Source organism: Daucus carota, chromosome 4 (genome assembly GCF_001625215.2).
Source record: "Daucus carota subsp. sativus chromosome 4, DH1 v3.0, whole genome shotgun sequence".
NCBI classification, from domain to species: Eukaryota; Viridiplantae; Streptophyta; class Magnoliopsida; order Apiales; family Apiaceae; genus Daucus; species Daucus carota.
In genome coordinates this window covers 34,678,006-34,693,828 of record NC_030384.2, presented here as the reverse complement: position 1 = coordinate 34,693,828, position 15,823 = coordinate 34,678,006, and the positions used below count along the sequence as shown (strand labels likewise).

General features: G+C 35.3%; 2 protein-coding genes across 3 annotated transcripts; both read right to left on the bottom strand.

Moving 5' to 3' along the window:
* Positions 1–6,243: 6,243 nt before the first annotated feature.
* Positions 6,244–7,781, bottom strand: LOC108218155 (uncharacterized). Its single transcript, XM_017391074.2, has 2 exons — positions 6,861–7,781; positions 6,244–6,749 (listed from the first exon to the last, which is right to left on the bottom strand). Exons 1-2 carry the CDS (start codon positions 7,568–7,570, stop codon positions 6,362–6,364), a joined length of 1,098 nt encoding a protein of 365 aa, XP_017246563.1. The 5' UTR covers positions 7,571–7,781; the 3' UTR covers positions 6,244–6,361.
* A 1,526-nt stretch (positions 7,782–9,307) lies between these two features.
* Positions 9,308–15,515, bottom strand: LOC108216026 (rhodanese-like domain-containing protein 8, chloroplastic). Of its 2 annotated transcripts, none has more exons than XM_017388679.2 (8): positions 15,137–15,515; positions 14,568–14,621; positions 13,983–14,132; positions 13,146–13,305; positions 12,163–12,254; positions 11,306–11,409; positions 10,804–11,079; positions 9,308–9,952 (listed from the first exon to the last, which is right to left on the bottom strand). In XM_017388679.2, the coding sequence occupies exons 1-8, from the start codon at positions 15,479–15,481 to the stop codon at positions 9,808–9,810; spliced, it is 1,326 nt and encodes a 441-aa protein (XP_017244168.1). In that variant the 5' UTR covers positions 15,482–15,515; the 3' UTR covers positions 9,308–9,807. The 2 variants fall into 2 exon arrangements, with proteins under 2 accessions (XP_017244168.1, XP_017244169.1); XM_017388680.2 differs by having other exon boundaries at positions 9,657–9,952; positions 13,983–14,127; positions 15,137–15,276.
* Between the last annotated feature and the right edge of the window lie 308 nt (positions 15,516–15,823).

Genomic DNA, 15,823 nt, shown 5'->3' with positions numbered 1-15,823 from the left:
GCTTGTTGGGTTTTAAATTATGTTGTATTGAATTTTAATGGATATGATTCTTGATTTTGGGTTTGAAATTGGATATTGTATGTGCATTTTTGGTTTGGTAAAATAACAGGGATATGGTATAGTTTACAATGTAAATACTGCATTTTTTTGAAATTTTCTTCCCAGAAAACCGACCAAATTTGCTCATTTCCGACCAAGAATGGTAAAAAAGAACCAAGAAAACTGACCAGATGTAAACATTTCCGACCAAATTCATATCCTAAAACCCAGAAAACCGACCAAAGCAAGGCGGTCAGTAATGACAATACGGTCGTAAATGATTTTGGGTGGTCGGTTTTAGCCAAGAAGCTCACCCAATGGATCCTGAAAATTATTTCCGACCAACTCATTTCCGACCACACTGCGGTCGTTTTTACAACTGGGCCCCACAGCTGAGCCCTGAACTTCTTTACCGACCAACACATTTCCGACCGTCATTGGTCGGTTTTGAGACAATCCACGTGTATGACACGTCAACGGTGGGCCAGATTTATCTGATACAATCCACGTGTATATGGACATGGCAACACATTTCCGACCGAAAGAATCGGTCGGTTATATTCCTCATTTCGGACCGATACGTCATTTCCGACTCGGTTTAAAGGGACCGACGTGGTCGGTCGGTCGGTGGTCGGAAATGACCTCAAAACCGACCGATTTTGCTTATTTCCGACCGATTTTGGCGGTCGGAAATGCCCGCTTTTCTTGTAGTGTCACTTCATTCCATTCACTCCAAGTGAACACAACCTAAGAGCCTCTTGGAGTAATTTTTTTCTTCATCCTCCTCAAAACTTAAGTAGAGAGCCTAAATGAAGAGTCTCTTGGAGATGCTACATGAAAACGAACACCAGTAAATAGTAATTGTGATTTTAAAGCAAACCAAGGTATGTGGCTGGATTTTAGCCGTTTAGTTTTTTACCCAAGTTTACCCTTGATACGAACGTACTTCTATGTGAATTGTGATGAAACCTAGGTTTGAACTTTGAAGAGCCAACTATTTTGTGCATACAATTATGAAAGTGGCAAAGTACAGCCTTATTATCATGCCTGAAGCTTTTCTCTTTTGGGGAACGATCATGACATATAATTGTCAGGAATCTGTTGAATAACACGGAGGGTCGTGTCTGATGAATGAATATCCAACGATCAAGATTTCAATAAATATAGCGTTTTTTAACCGTTGTATATCATTAAGCATTCAAAAAATGCTGGACCGGGTCATATTCGCCGTGTAGTAATTAAAAAGTAATATATATATATATATATATATATATATATATATATATATATATATATATATTAAAATTTTATTATAACGCTAGTCGTCAGATATTCATCCAAAACTGAATATCCTGATAAACGTATATATGTGAGGGATCATTACCTTTATCTTTTACGAGATATTAGCATTCAAAAAGAAAGATTTATTGGTTTCCTAATAATTGATATCATCATTTTTCTTTATTTCCAATTTTCCTTCAATTAATTTTAACAAGGTTAGCATTTAACCAATCGGAAAAAAATAAGTCACTCGTGAATCAAATGTTAACAATATGCAAATTAGATATTTTAACCATATTCATTTAACCAATCAATAAATTTTGATTTATTTTTCATCATTTTTTATTTTGTTTCTAGCTAATCACCAATTACAACTAAATTTTAAATCAGTCATATTTAATTTCTTGAGAAAAATATGTCGTAATTAATTTAATTTGAAAAATCGAATTAGCAGAGCTAACTTGTAGCGATTAATATGTCAAATCAACGATTTTAGCATTATGGACACAAAATATTTGCTACAAAATCAACCATCAGATAATTCTGAGAAATGCCTTCTCTATACCTAGAACTGTTACATGAGAGTTGAGAAATCTTTCCGAGTACAATCAAGCTTCGAATACGCACAAAATAACTGCAAAGATTCCGGGAATGTACCATTATCAAAGTTTGTTAAAACATACATACTGCATTTGATTCACATTTTTCTCTGCCACCACCTTTCTCGATCTTATTCCGCAATATTCCGCCCAAATGCAGCAGCAACAGCTTCCGTTGGCATATACCTCTTATCATCCTTCGTTATCGCCTCAGCTGAGAAGACATATTCCAGTTTTTCAGTTTTGCCTTTCACAATTTTAGGCCAAGTATCGTCTGACCTAATAACTTTGTTAATCTCGTCAGACTTAAACGAATTCAAAGATAGGTCGGTAAAACCCTTAACAAAAACCGAGTTGCCTTCTCCCAACAACTTTGGCAAGTCTTGGAACTCATCGAATGTAGATGAAACAAGTTGAGTAATTCCGGAATCAAATTCTGAGTCTAACTCGAGCACAGTTCTTTTAGACTCAGACTTGGTGATTTTGCCGCTAGAAGTTGCAAGTAAATTAAAACAAATCAGTCACAAACAAAATGGCAATCTTTTCTTGCAATAAAAAAACGGAGAAAGATATTAATAAACTAAAAATACTTTTGATTTTAGGACAAGTACCGATCAATTTTTGCAAGAATTTTATCGTTGTCCTTAGAATATATCTGCTTCACTGCAAGAATTGTGTAATTCCTTTGCATGGCGGTGACAACATGATCAGGCTGAGCTAACACCTCGGTAGCTGAGAGATAGAATTCACAAGCACCATCGGCTCTGACATTTTTAGCATAAGGTCGAGCCAGACCCTCAACGACTACGCTGTGTCCGTTACGGTACTTAAGTGGTATTATGCCCAGAAACCTAAACTCCAGTTTATGACTTAAGGATGCGAACATTATTGGTTTTTCTTGATTTTCGCACAACAGGATCATTATCCCCATTGGCGGAGCCAGGATCAAATGTATAAAGGGACACCATAACCCTAATCACATAGTTCAGCTGGGGGCACCTGTTAATAATACATGTGGGACCCACAAAAATATAGTTGTTTTTTTGAAAGTTGGAGGGGCACGAGCCCCCAGGTGCCCTAATGTGGCACCGCCACTGATTATCCCTGCTGCTATTGCAATGAAACCGAAAGGTGGAGCGAAAAGCAAATTGTCGGGACTTTTACGCTGGTGAAGAGCGGTGGCGTGTGTGTGCAGGCTCCGGGAGAGCAAGTGGTGATTTGAAATGCTGAGGTTTAAAGGGTTGGATATGGTTGGGAGGTTTTGAGGGTTCGGATACGCGGCGGCGCGTGGACGGACGCGGCGGTAGAGGAAGGTGGAGAACAAGTGGGGGTTTGAAATAAGGATGTTGGAAGGGTGAGAGCGGAGAAAGGACGTTGGAGAGTTGTGGTGGGGGATGTGGGGAGGGTGGAGTGCGGTGGCGGCGCGTAGGAGAGGTGGGAGATAGACTCTGGTGATGGACATTTCTTGGAAAGGGGTCTTCTGTGGGATTGCTGTCTGATATGTTGAGTTATTGGGTTAAGGCTGTTTGAAAATTTGATACAAAAGTACATATGTTACAGCCAGAGGGGGTTAAAAGACGTTGAAGCATGAAAACTGCACTCTTGTAAACACTTCAAAAGTGATGTACGAGACGGGGACACACATAAGAGCAAGTCCAATGGTGGTGTTAAAATAGATGTAGCTATTGTTATAATTTGAAATTAAAAAGTGGTTTTTGGTGCTAAAATAGAACTTATAGTCCAATGATAAATGCAAAATAGTACCAAACATATCCAAATAAAGCTATATTCTAGTTACATAATCTTAAAGTACCTATTTATATTTATCACTATTACTTTAATAATCCATTTTGTCACTGGCATGCATGCTTATGGGACAATTATAACACCACCTATATTTGGTTCTATATTTAGAACCAAATATAGCATTTTGATATTTTACATTCAAGTTTATCATCTCTTTAGAGTTAGGTTTCTTGCTTGGATGCTATGTTATAACAATAGCACCTGCTTTAGCACCACCATTGAACTTGCTCTAACACATTGCAGCCTAACCGTGAGCATTGAAAATATCTGTTTCAAAACAAGTTGTCCACATTTAAACAAAATCTCTACCTGCTGAAAGTGCTGAGCGCTTTAAAAACGCTCCTGACCAGTTTTTAGGCCTTACAAGGTGAAATTACAAATTTACCAAGTCATTGTCACAGAAAAGTTGAGAATAAGCTTACATGAAAACGAACTCCACTAATTCTGATTTTTAAGCAAATTAACCAAGGTGCTAGCTAAGCAACAAATGACAAATATAGCTCATGTCCAAGTCATCACCTCGATAGGACTTGCAAGCTGCAACAATATTAAGGAACAAGTATTCACGTCTACATTGGTTTACTGAGCTAGTCAGGTGCGGTCTTATTACAGTTTAACTTCTGACGAACCATTTTAGCCGCTTACGGCTTATCACTCGGTAAGACTTTCGAGTTGCAACAATATGAAGGAAGATGTGTTCAAAAAAGAACGTTGAGGTAATGAAACTACTTCCTCTGCAGGAATCCGATGTTTCGGGGCAGAGAGCTGTCAACACAATTTAGTAGTTAAAAAGTACTCTCTGGAGTCTGGATGTTTCTTGTTTCATGCATTTACCTAATATAATGTGATTTAATGGAGTAAATGTCTTTTAGATCGTAACCATAACTTCATAAGTTGATGTCGACGGTATTAATTAGAAATCATAAAATTAATAGTTCGAATGAAGATTGATATACGTTATAAAGAAAAGGGACTTAAGTTGAACTCAAAAACTCTCTTCTTTTTCTAGCTGCTGTTGGAAATTTCAACTGTTTTTACCGATGTTAACAAATAATTTCAAAATATAATACATAAACTTTGAGGTCACAGCAGGTAAAGTAGCTATTAGAAACTAATATACACTATTAACCCTCAAATACTTAACTTTAACGTTGATTATTAACGAAGTGGTGGGTCAGAGTTAAAAAACTGAAAATTACTACAAATTTTGACGCACAAAGTATCATATTTCAAAGTATGGATACTCATTTCCTTTTGTAAATTTAAATTCAACCTCAATATATCAAACACTGTTTGCAAGATTTATCACCCAAATCATATGTCAGATGAGGTCAAGTCACAATCTTTACTCGTGGTAAGTCCTGTTTTTACTTTCGAAGAACCAACTCTGTTCCTGGTTGCCTATTCAGCCTTTACCCGCCAGTTATTCAAGTCAAAAATAAAACTATGTTCAAATATTACCATTACATGTACATGTGTAGAGTATATTTTAGGGTCGTAAACAAATGCCTTCTTTATATATACCTAGAACATTTTTACTACACGGGAGTTCAAAATTCTTTCCAAGTACAATCAAGCTTGGAAGTCTTTGTGCAAAGACCAAATATAACTGCAAAGATTCTTTTTTTTTTTTTTCAGGAATAACTGCAAAGATTCTGGGCATGTACATTACCAAAGTTCTTAAAAAATACAATGTATGTGATCCCCATTCTTGTTACTCAGCAGTATTCCGCACATATTGCAGTATCAGCAACTTCCCGGGCATATTATACCACTCATCATCCTTCGCTATCGTTTCAGCTAAGACACTACAGGAAAACAGGTCAAAACCGACTGACAGAATTGGTCGGTTATGAATGTAATCGGTCGGTTATAAGGCTAAAACCGACCGATACTGGTGGTCGGTTAAACCTGTTTTCTTGCAGTGAGAAGAGACATTCCATGTTTTCAGTTTTGCCTGCCGCCATTTTAGGACAGCTGTTATCTAACATACAATGAAAATATAAAGTATTTACATATGTGTAAATGTTGTGGCTTAAAAATTATAGGGCCCCAAATTTTGAGGACTAATATTTGGACATGATGCAGCAGCTCAACGGTGAAAAAACGGAAATTAATAATAATCTGTGAAGTCTAACAATTAATTGGATAATCAAAAATGAATCAAATTAATTAATCAAGACATCAATCAAATATATTAAATCAATATTATAACATTGAAAATATTAGGACTACTGTATTACTTTTAGAAAAATATATAATGAAAAATCGAATTGAAAAATCGAATCAATAATGTAATTTGTAGCAATTAATCGGTCAAATCGGCGATTTAATTAATAATCACGCCTCAACCTTTGGAACACACAGGAATTTGCAACAAAATCAACCTATTAAATAATTCTGAGAAATGCCTCCTTTATAACTAGAACATTTTTACACACTGGAGTTCAAAAATCTTATCAAGTACAATCAAGCTTGGAAGTTGGTTTCAAAAAAAAAAAAAAAAAAAAAAAAGCTTGGAAGTCTTTGTGCAAAAATATTAGAGAATAGGCACAAAATAACTGCAAAGATTCTAGGCATGTAACATTACCAAAGTTTCTTAAAAAATACTACAATGTATGTGATACCCATTCCTGTTACTCAGCAGTATTCCGCACAAATTGCAGTATCATCCGCAACTCCCCGGGCATATCATACCTCTCAATGTCGTCCTTCGCTATCGCCTCAGCTGAGAATAGACATTCCATATTTTCAGTTCTGCCTGTCACAATTTTAGGCCAATTATCATCAGACCTAACTTTGTTAATCTCGTCAGACTTAATCGAATTCAAAGGTAGGTTGATAAAACCCTTGACAAAAACCGAGTGTCCTTCTCTCAACAACTTTGGCAAGTCTTGGAACTTATCGAATGTAAATAAAACAAATTGAGTTATTGCGGATTCATATTTTGAGTCTAAGTTGAACACAAAGCTGGGCTTGTAGAAATCATCTGGGGGTAAGATTTCGCCGCTAGAAGTTGTGCGCCTAAATCAAAACATATCAAAGTCACAAACCAAATGGCTATCTTTTCTTGCAATAGAAAACGGAGAAAGACATTAATTAACTGAAAATACGATAAAATTTAAGAGCGAGTACCAATTAGTTATTGCAGGAATTATATAGCTGTCCTCAGAAGACGTTTGCTGCACAGCAAGAATGTTGTTATTCCTTCGAACGGCGGTCACAACATGGTCAGGCCAAGGCCAAGCTAAGATATAGACCTCCGTAGCTGAGATATAGACTTCCCAAGGACCTTTCGCTCCAACATTTTTAGCAGTTGCATTACTAATTTTGTTGTCGTTGATAGGTCGAGCCAGACCGTCAACGATTACCCAGTGTCCCTTACGGTACATATGTGGTATTACGCCGTGAAAGCTCAACTCCAGTTTATCATCTACGGTTGCCGACATTTTTGGTTTTTCTAGATATATGTACATGAGTATCATCCCTCCTGTTGCTGCAATGCCACCGAAAGTTAGAGTGTAATCCAAGCTGGAAGTTCTTGGATGCTTTTGAAGAGCGGTGGCGTGTGTGTGCAGGCTCCGGGAGAGCAAGTGGTGATTTGAAATGCTGAGGGTTAAAGGGTTGGATATGGTTAGGGGGTTTTGAGGGTTTGGATACGCGGCGGCGCGTGGACGGGCGCGGCGGAGAAGGAAGGTGGAGAATAAGTGGGGGTTTGAAATAAGGATGTTGGAAGGGTGAGAGCGGAGAAAGGACATCGGAGAGTTGTGGTGGGGGCTGTGGGAAGGGTGGAGTGCGGTGGCGGCGCGTAGGAGAGGTGGGAGATTTACTCTGGTGATGGACATTTCTTTGAAAGGGGTCTTCTGTGGGATTGCTTTCTGCTATGTTGAGTTTACTAGGTTAAGGCTATATGATAATTTGATAGAGATGTATATATGTCACAGCCACCGTTGGGATTTTATAAAGATAATAATAAGACTACCAATATAATACAGAAAAACTAACACTTGTATTTACAAACCACAATACACTTAATGGCTATATTGTGTTCTCTCTGTTGTTAATAAAACTGAACGTACATGATATACCTGATAGAAACTGAATGCAAGAGAAACACTAGCTAATAACTACTTCCTACCAATACTCCAACATCCCCACTTATTCAAAACTCCTCCTGATATTACTGAAACAAACAAATAACCTATTCTATCTCCTATTAACCTGGTTTACGTGATTCAGCACTAACCCAAATAAATAAAACATAAGAGTAAATCTTCGCGTACATCCTTATACACTAGTAACTCACGACCTAAAATTTAAGACCAGATTAGAACATAACAGATGTCTTCAGTTTTGTTTTCATTTTTGTGTTATCCATTCAATCTATAAAAGTATAACTGATATCAAAAACTAATGTATATACATTGTATCTTTATTAATGCAATTTTTATAGTTTTATATTTTATTTTTTTTGGTCATAAGACATTGAATCATATTTTCTATATTTCTATGAAAAAATAATATAATATATAAATATGTGTTAAAAACATTTCTCAAATCAATATATATATATATATAATATATATATATATAATTTTTACTGGACATAGTTATGTTCAAAAATAATTATACAAAAATTTAATATAATTTTGTATCACATTGCATTCATTCTTTTGAATGAATAAAAATAAATTTTATTTCAAATTATGCTAAAAATATTAATTTTGAAATAAATTTCTTTTCAAAAAATTATCATAATAAACATCATATTTACATAATAAAAATAAAATGCACGGCAAAGTAAATAAATTAGCATTTTAATATATAAATGAATGATAAGTATGTAATATTTTATCACCCACCTAAACAAATTTCAAAATATAAATTATTTTATAGATATATCAGGCTCATTAAATTATAAAACGGTTATATAATAAAAGTTAAATATGTGATCACAAGGTAAATAAATAAAACAGAAAAAAAAAAGATTTAGGTTATAATTTTTTTAAGTTGACCTAAAATGATAAAGAAATCCTGAAGATATAGACGTGGGTAGAAGTTAGAACTCCATTAACATGAGGCTTTTTAGAAGGAGCTCGAAAGCAAATCCATGCGAGTTTGGCCACGATCCGGATCAGACAAGTATATTTGGTAATAATGTGTGGTAAATACGATACTCCCTCCGTCCCAACTGGTTGTATACAAATGGTTGAGACACGGAGACCAAGAAAAAGTGTAAAAAAATAAGTAAAGTTAGGTGAAAAGTAGGTAAAATGGTAGAACTTATTTATTTTTAATTATAGATTTGAAATAGTAGAGGAAAGTGGTGGGTGTAATAGTGTTTTTATTATTATAAAATAGAGATAGTGGAAGAAAGTAGTTGATGTAATAGTGTTTTATATTATAAAAAATTACTATTTTGGGAATGTATACAAATGATGGGACATCTAAAAAAAACTGTATACAGTTGACCGGGACGGAGGGAGTTATGCATGTATGATTGTATTATAAAATCATAAACATGGTAGGTCACATTTTATTATAAAATCATACAATACAATAACACCAATACTTACACAATATGTTATAATCTATGCTGAGAACAGAGCTCAGAAGTATCCATTAAGATATCAATCAAAAACACAAGAACAAGACCAAGGAGTTCCCCATTAGGATACAATAATAATAGTCTGCTTTTTCAACTCTCACCCCAACAAGAACAGCTCTCTTTATTAGGGTCACCAGAGGGGTACTTGAGATAATTGTAAATCTGTGATCGGATTAGCAAAATCGCATTCTGATAGACCTATCACAACCTTAAAAACCACCTCCTAGGACACCGACTTCTCACAAGTATTAATCTCCACCTGTTCCTCCCATAACACAACACATTCGACCTTCGATTGCACATGGAATACTAAAATTGTATGAATGGGAGCGAACCTTGCAACCTAACCATTTGACAGTAATAAACTAAATCATTTGCGTACTTAATAATGGAATTCTCAGCTAATTGAAAAGCTATAATACCAGACAAGAAAACACACTCCAAAACTGGGGGATATTTCAATAATTGTATTGGTCATGAATTTTGCATCTCTATGTCTCGATAGTGATGCCATTTCTTGTATCTTTGATGTCCAATGAGCACGGGTCTTAGACGAGGAGCAGATGTGCAGTCCAGGCAGCAGCATCCTTTTAAGCCGTTTGTGCAGCCTGCACAACATCTGTAAAGGACTCGGTGTTAAGTGATGAAGTAGTAACAACATTACATTCAAAGATTCCTACAAAAGGGAAGCATGGCGAGCAACATTATCATATTGAGATCAGTGGTGTAGATTGGCACCCAAACTGAAAAGGTACTACACTACCACTATAACATCTATAAGATTCTAGAATAAATAATTTTGTTATTCAAAGGTGTCCTCGCGTTAGTTTGTTACTATACTTGAACATGAAGGATATTTATTCGTATTTATCTTTGATCGCAGAAAATAATGTATAATAACTCTAGCAGTTAATTGCTGGTCAAGATTGTCTAATGCAATTTCAATATGGAGCCAAGTTTCATGATTAATTTTTCCTCAGTCAATCGATCAACAAATTAGATATATGACGCCCATATCCATATGCTGCCTCAACCTTAGAACTGAATAAAACTTGCAAAAATATTCACAAAGAAAATTCAAGTCTACTTGTTGTGCAATGAGGTGCCTTCTTATTGCAATTTAACCTCTGAGGAACCTTTTTATAGCTGCCTTGACATGAAGGAGAGGTAAGGAAAACCACCCTGCTACTTGTCCAACATTAACTTAGATATGGTAACTTGAATGAATAACTATTTACCACAGTCAGATATTAGTTATTACCCGCTAATGTTGCAACTCACAAGTATGATTACAGAATCATGAATGCAGCAATCTTTTCGATAATATTTTGCTTGGTCCAGAGGGACATCTTCTGTTACATGCCTTTTAGAGTCACCATACATTGTGGACTTCTTTTGTTCCAATTTATAAACATGTGACCTTTATTGAGTGGGTCCAACTGTCATAATTCAAAGATAAGTAAAACTTACAGGAAAAGCAGGTTGCAGTCAAGATTTGCACAATTTCGATGCCTCAGTGCAGAGAGTTGTGAACTACAAATGTAACATTTAGCAAATGAACTACTCCCGGATACTTCTTGTTTTGTGCATTCTCCGGGTTTAATTTCCACCTTGTAGGAGGAGGGTGGTAATGAAAGACGTGCATCAAATACAAATAAATTCCCAACCCAATCTACGGGTCCTTCACTCCAAAGATAATGAGAAATACCTCCCTTGAGAGTGTACAGATTTTTGAAGCCCCTCTGCCTGTCACGTTGAGAAGCTAATTACAGAATATAGATGCTGCACATAAGAAGAAATATGCCCTAAAAATTCTAGCAAAGTTATACTTTACGCTTGACCAAGTATTTACTTTTGTGATATTAGCAAAGTTGAGTGCTTCCAGGTGTTTTGTTTTTTAAATTTTTTTTCGCACAAAACTCCATGCTCATGTTTCAGCAAGAAACAGAAAACAAACAATAACTATAATTACCTGAGAATAGCAGAATATACATCACACCGGATACCTCCTGTACAGTACATCAAGATTTCTGTTTTTTCCTTGTCAACACGAGCTAAAGGATCTGAATCAATATCCTGGACGAAATTAGAGTTGTTACTCTAGACTTGCCACAATTCAAAAATTCAAAGTAAGAATACTAAAATAGCTATTGTACTAAAAACCACAATACTACTCCGACTATCTTGAGTTTTTCTTGTTACATGTGATGTCAATTTCGAATCATTTAATTAAACACAACAAAGGTAGGTTACCAGATACAATGATTATTTTCAGATAATCAAGATATGTAATACTTCTCCTAATTTTATCGAAAATAAACAAAATCTGTTTACATATGACAATTGTGAGCTGCTTTCTGTTTATTGAATTCTTCATCTATGTGATTAATAATTCCAAAAGAATATTGACATGTCTAGTCTCCCTTTTTAGAGAGACAGACGGACAGAGAGAGATAATGGGGGGGCGGTGGGCGGCGGGAGGGGGAGAGCAGGAGATGTTTGTGTGTGTGTGACTGTGTGTGTGTCAGAATGATATCAATTTCAAATCATTAAAAAACCTAATTTATACACACACAAAGATAGGTTACCACTGAACAATAATTTTTTTCGGATTACCAAGTTACCTAATACTTCTCCAAATTTTATCAAAAATAAACAAAACTTTATTTACATATGACAACTGTAAGCTGCTTTCTGTTTACTGAACTCTTCAAATATGGATTAATATTTCTAAAAGAATATCAACGTGTCTAGTCTCCTTTTTCTTAACCTTTCATCACCTAGCATGCCACTACATATATGTTGATAATATTCGAAATTCGACAATACCTCTGATTCCGATTGTCCATAAGATGTACTCCTAAAGCAGTCCACGTCAGGTCGCTCTGCCCCATAGAAGTGGCCAATATCCCATTCATAACCTGCTTGCATAAATTAAAGCAATTAAAAATTGCTCAACTTGGCAAAAAAAAATAAATTGCAAATGATGAACAGGAAATTCATCATAGAACACGCAGCAAGAATAAAGAATTTTAACACACAGATAATACTTAAAAATGATGCAGATTACATGAACAAGGCATTAATCCAGTAGCAAGTTGAGTACAGTTTTTTATTGTAGCATAACAACTTAAAAGCACCAAGGTTCCGATGCTCAAATTGTACCCGAAGTACTGGAATTTAAGAAACACAAAATCTACAGTTGAACTCAGTACGTATTTAATGACATTGCATATCTACTAGTTATGCAGAAGGTAACTGAATGAATATGGCCTGTACGTGCGAGGGGAGTTGGTGAGGATTTTGCATATCTCAACTAGTTATAACTCTATGAACAGATGGATACATTTTGGCTATAAACCAAAATATCACCGTGCATGATGAAGAACCTCTATCTGTTAGACTCTTACTACTAATCAAACATCCTATGTACCTAAATTTAGATCTATAAATGCCATGCTCCAGATCTAGTTGCAAAGTTCCGATCCTTTAAACACCTTGCAATAAATTGTAATATCAAAGACATCCTGGACAATGCTTTAGTGACCCCAGTATAGAAGCAGCAACCATGAGCAAGATAAAAAGCTAACCAGGGCCAGTGTCAAAAAAGTTGTCACATGTAAACAGAAGACTAGTATACACCACATAGTTTACGTATTGCCCAAATAAGGGGTGTAATACCCCAAAAAGGTTTACTATTTAGCCCATTATATGAAGTTAAATGTACAGCCAGAAATTTAATGCAACAAGATAAACACAACAGGATTGATCACTCAAATGTAATCAAATAACTATATAGGACGGGCAGGTACCATTTCTCACATCCAATAGAATACAAGTTGTATTGAGGTTCGCACTCCCTTGGTAATCCTTATTTACATTTGCTAATTTACTCCTCCACTGGATTGGGGTTAATGGTTTTGCTCTCATTGACAAATCAAGCAAAGGAAGATGTGAAATACCTCCTTCCAACTGCAGCCACAATAATATTCACCTTCTCTTGTATGAGCTGACTTAGTTATTCTATATATGAGAAAAAGAAGCATGCAAATGTTTTATTGCTTGAATATTACAGAAAACATCATACATTGAGGTATCAGTGTGCTTGTGGAATTACAACTTACAAGGGAACGAAAGGGAAATGATTTGCCAAAACTTATAGTAGCACATCAATTACAAGGAGCAAAATCTCACATGAATAAAAAAAGGGAAGCAAAATCTCTCCCTTCCTTCTTTCCTCTTATGGTTATGCCATTTGAATCTTTGAGGCTTGAGTTAACTCTTTTGCAATCAACCTAATCTTGCAATTATGTGCCACTTCAACTTTTTGGGAAACTCAACTTTCTTCTTTTTTTCTCAGTTCAATAAACCTACAACCTAGGTTTTTCTCGTTTCTTTCAAAGCAAATAGGCTGCCTTCAGCATAATTCTTTTTCTTTTTTTTTTTTGAAAAGTGTGTTTAGATATGTCTAATGTGAATCTGACCTTACTACTAATCAGGGTTATGATCAATTCTTGCACAAAACAGGTATAACATTTAAACTATTCTGTTGGAGAACAAATACTGTAAATATAGATAACTCTGAGTCACTGACAGATTTATATATAGAGACATTATCCCAATATGCAATAGATGCCTTATTAGAATACCTGCACAAGTGAAGGTTTGTACCGTAGCTTTAATCTAGGAAAGGCATGCCCACTATGAGAATGAGAAATCTGAACCAGTATATCAGAGAACCTGTCATCATCTTTTAGCCATCTAACATATGCAACAGCGTCTTTATATGGCCCACTGTACTGTACAAAATAAAACATATCAGAACAGGAAAGGAAAAAACACTAAGCACATAGCACCATTATGTAGGGACTTTCCCCTTGCAACACCTGGAGTGCTCTCAAGACTATCAAACATGATGCTTTCGAAAACTAACAGATGATTTTAGGTTTTGCACAATGACATGATATTTTAATGTTTTTTATTGATGAATCCATCTATGCATATCATCCAATTACTAAAATAACTCATCTGATATAATATATATGTGACCAATATATCTGGCTGTTATGAAATGACCTTAGAAGTAGAAAATGACTAAATTTTCTTTCAACTGTGCATGAGAGTGTTGGGCTATGAGCTGAGGGCTGACTTGCGAACATATATGTAATGTGAAGTTGCATACAGTAAGTTCAGTTCTAATATCTAACTCATCTGTACAAAGAAAGACAGCATACCTGGGCATTGATTCCCTGCTCATTCAGGTATATCCGACCGTGTATATCAAGACCCTAAATCGTAGAAGAAAAATAAAAATATTAGCACCAATATATAAGCTCTTTAGTTGTCTCAGTATCATAAATATATATGACTTCGATATGTGCCTGTACTACTGAACATGTTCTTATTTTGACCTTGATCAGTTATCAGCCATGTTGCACATGTATATCTTTACATGGTCATCACAATTCCACATTCCCAATTATACAGATAGCCTCATTTTTTTGTTGACCATTATAAATAGCCTTTTTATTTAACTAAAATCCACCAATTCAACGGCAAAAAAAGAAAAATCATAATCGTGAATTAAATGCTTTGCATCACACCGCAGGAGCTTCTCACTCATATCTTATGCATTTTAATTCCTCTTGCATTTTCTCAAAGGGGAGACCATGTATCCATGTCTAGTGTATCTCAAGACACAAGTAACAAAAGCAATAAACAAATTCATACATATTTTCAACAAAATGCATTTCTTCATTTAGATAATCAAGAAACAAAAATAAAATGATAAAAATAAAAATACCTGCAAGAAGGAGAGGTGTTCAGAAACTTCACGGTGAGGGTCCTTGATATACACAAACCTGTAAAAATTGACAACCACAAACTCATCATCTTCATAACTTGTGTTTGTAGACACAATCTGCACAACCCCTTTACTTTCTGAACATGATAACACATTAAAGTTATCGGTTTTTTTACATTTCCAAGAACATGAGGCATTACTACTGGGCTGACCCGGAGCAAGAAAACGAAGAGATGGGTATATTATATTTCTGGGATTTTTGAGAATTGAAGGTATTGTTGTAGTATGGTTGTAGAGAATGAGTGATAATGAGAGTGTTGATGTAGCTGTTGTTGCCATGTTCATTGCTCGTTATCTGTTACTCAGTGTATGCCCAGTCCAGTCATATATATTTTAGTCCAGTCCACCCATGAGCAACGAGCAGACCCGACCCGGGCGACCCGACAACCACTTTAATTCTAGGGGTAGTCTTGTAAGAAAATAAAATTTTTAAATTTTTATATGATAGAGATTTTGTAAAAATTAATTAGATATGGTTTTTCTAATATTTTAAACTATAAAATATGTGCAAAAAGATTCAAAACCGTTAGAATGGAAAAGGGAGAACAATGTTTTGGGATAGGGAGAATTAAATACTCATCAATTCATATTGACATAAGAAAGTTAAAATAATAATAAAATATTAGA

Bases quoted from the DNA above. Each gene is read 5' to 3' on its own strand.
- LOC108218155 (XM_017391074.2), bottom strand. From the start codon at position 7,570: ATGTCCATCACCAGAGTAAATCTCCCACCTCTCCTACGCGCCGCCACC. The intron at 6,750-6,860 runs GTACTCGCTCTT...GTTTTGATTTAG, and splicing joins ATTCCTGCAATAACTAATTG to GCGCACAACTTCTAGCGGCG.
- LOC108216026 (XM_017388679.2), bottom strand. From the start codon at position 15,481: ATGAACATGGCAACAACAGCTACATCAACACTCTCATTATCACTCATT. The intron at 12,255-13,145 runs GTACCTGCCCGT...TTATGCAAGCAG, and splicing joins TCTATTGGATGTGAGAAATG to GTTATGAATGGGATATTGGC. The intron at 11,410-12,162 runs GTATTGTCGAAT...AATTTCGTCCAG, and splicing joins ATGGACAATCGGAATCAGAG to GATATTGATTCAGATCCTTT.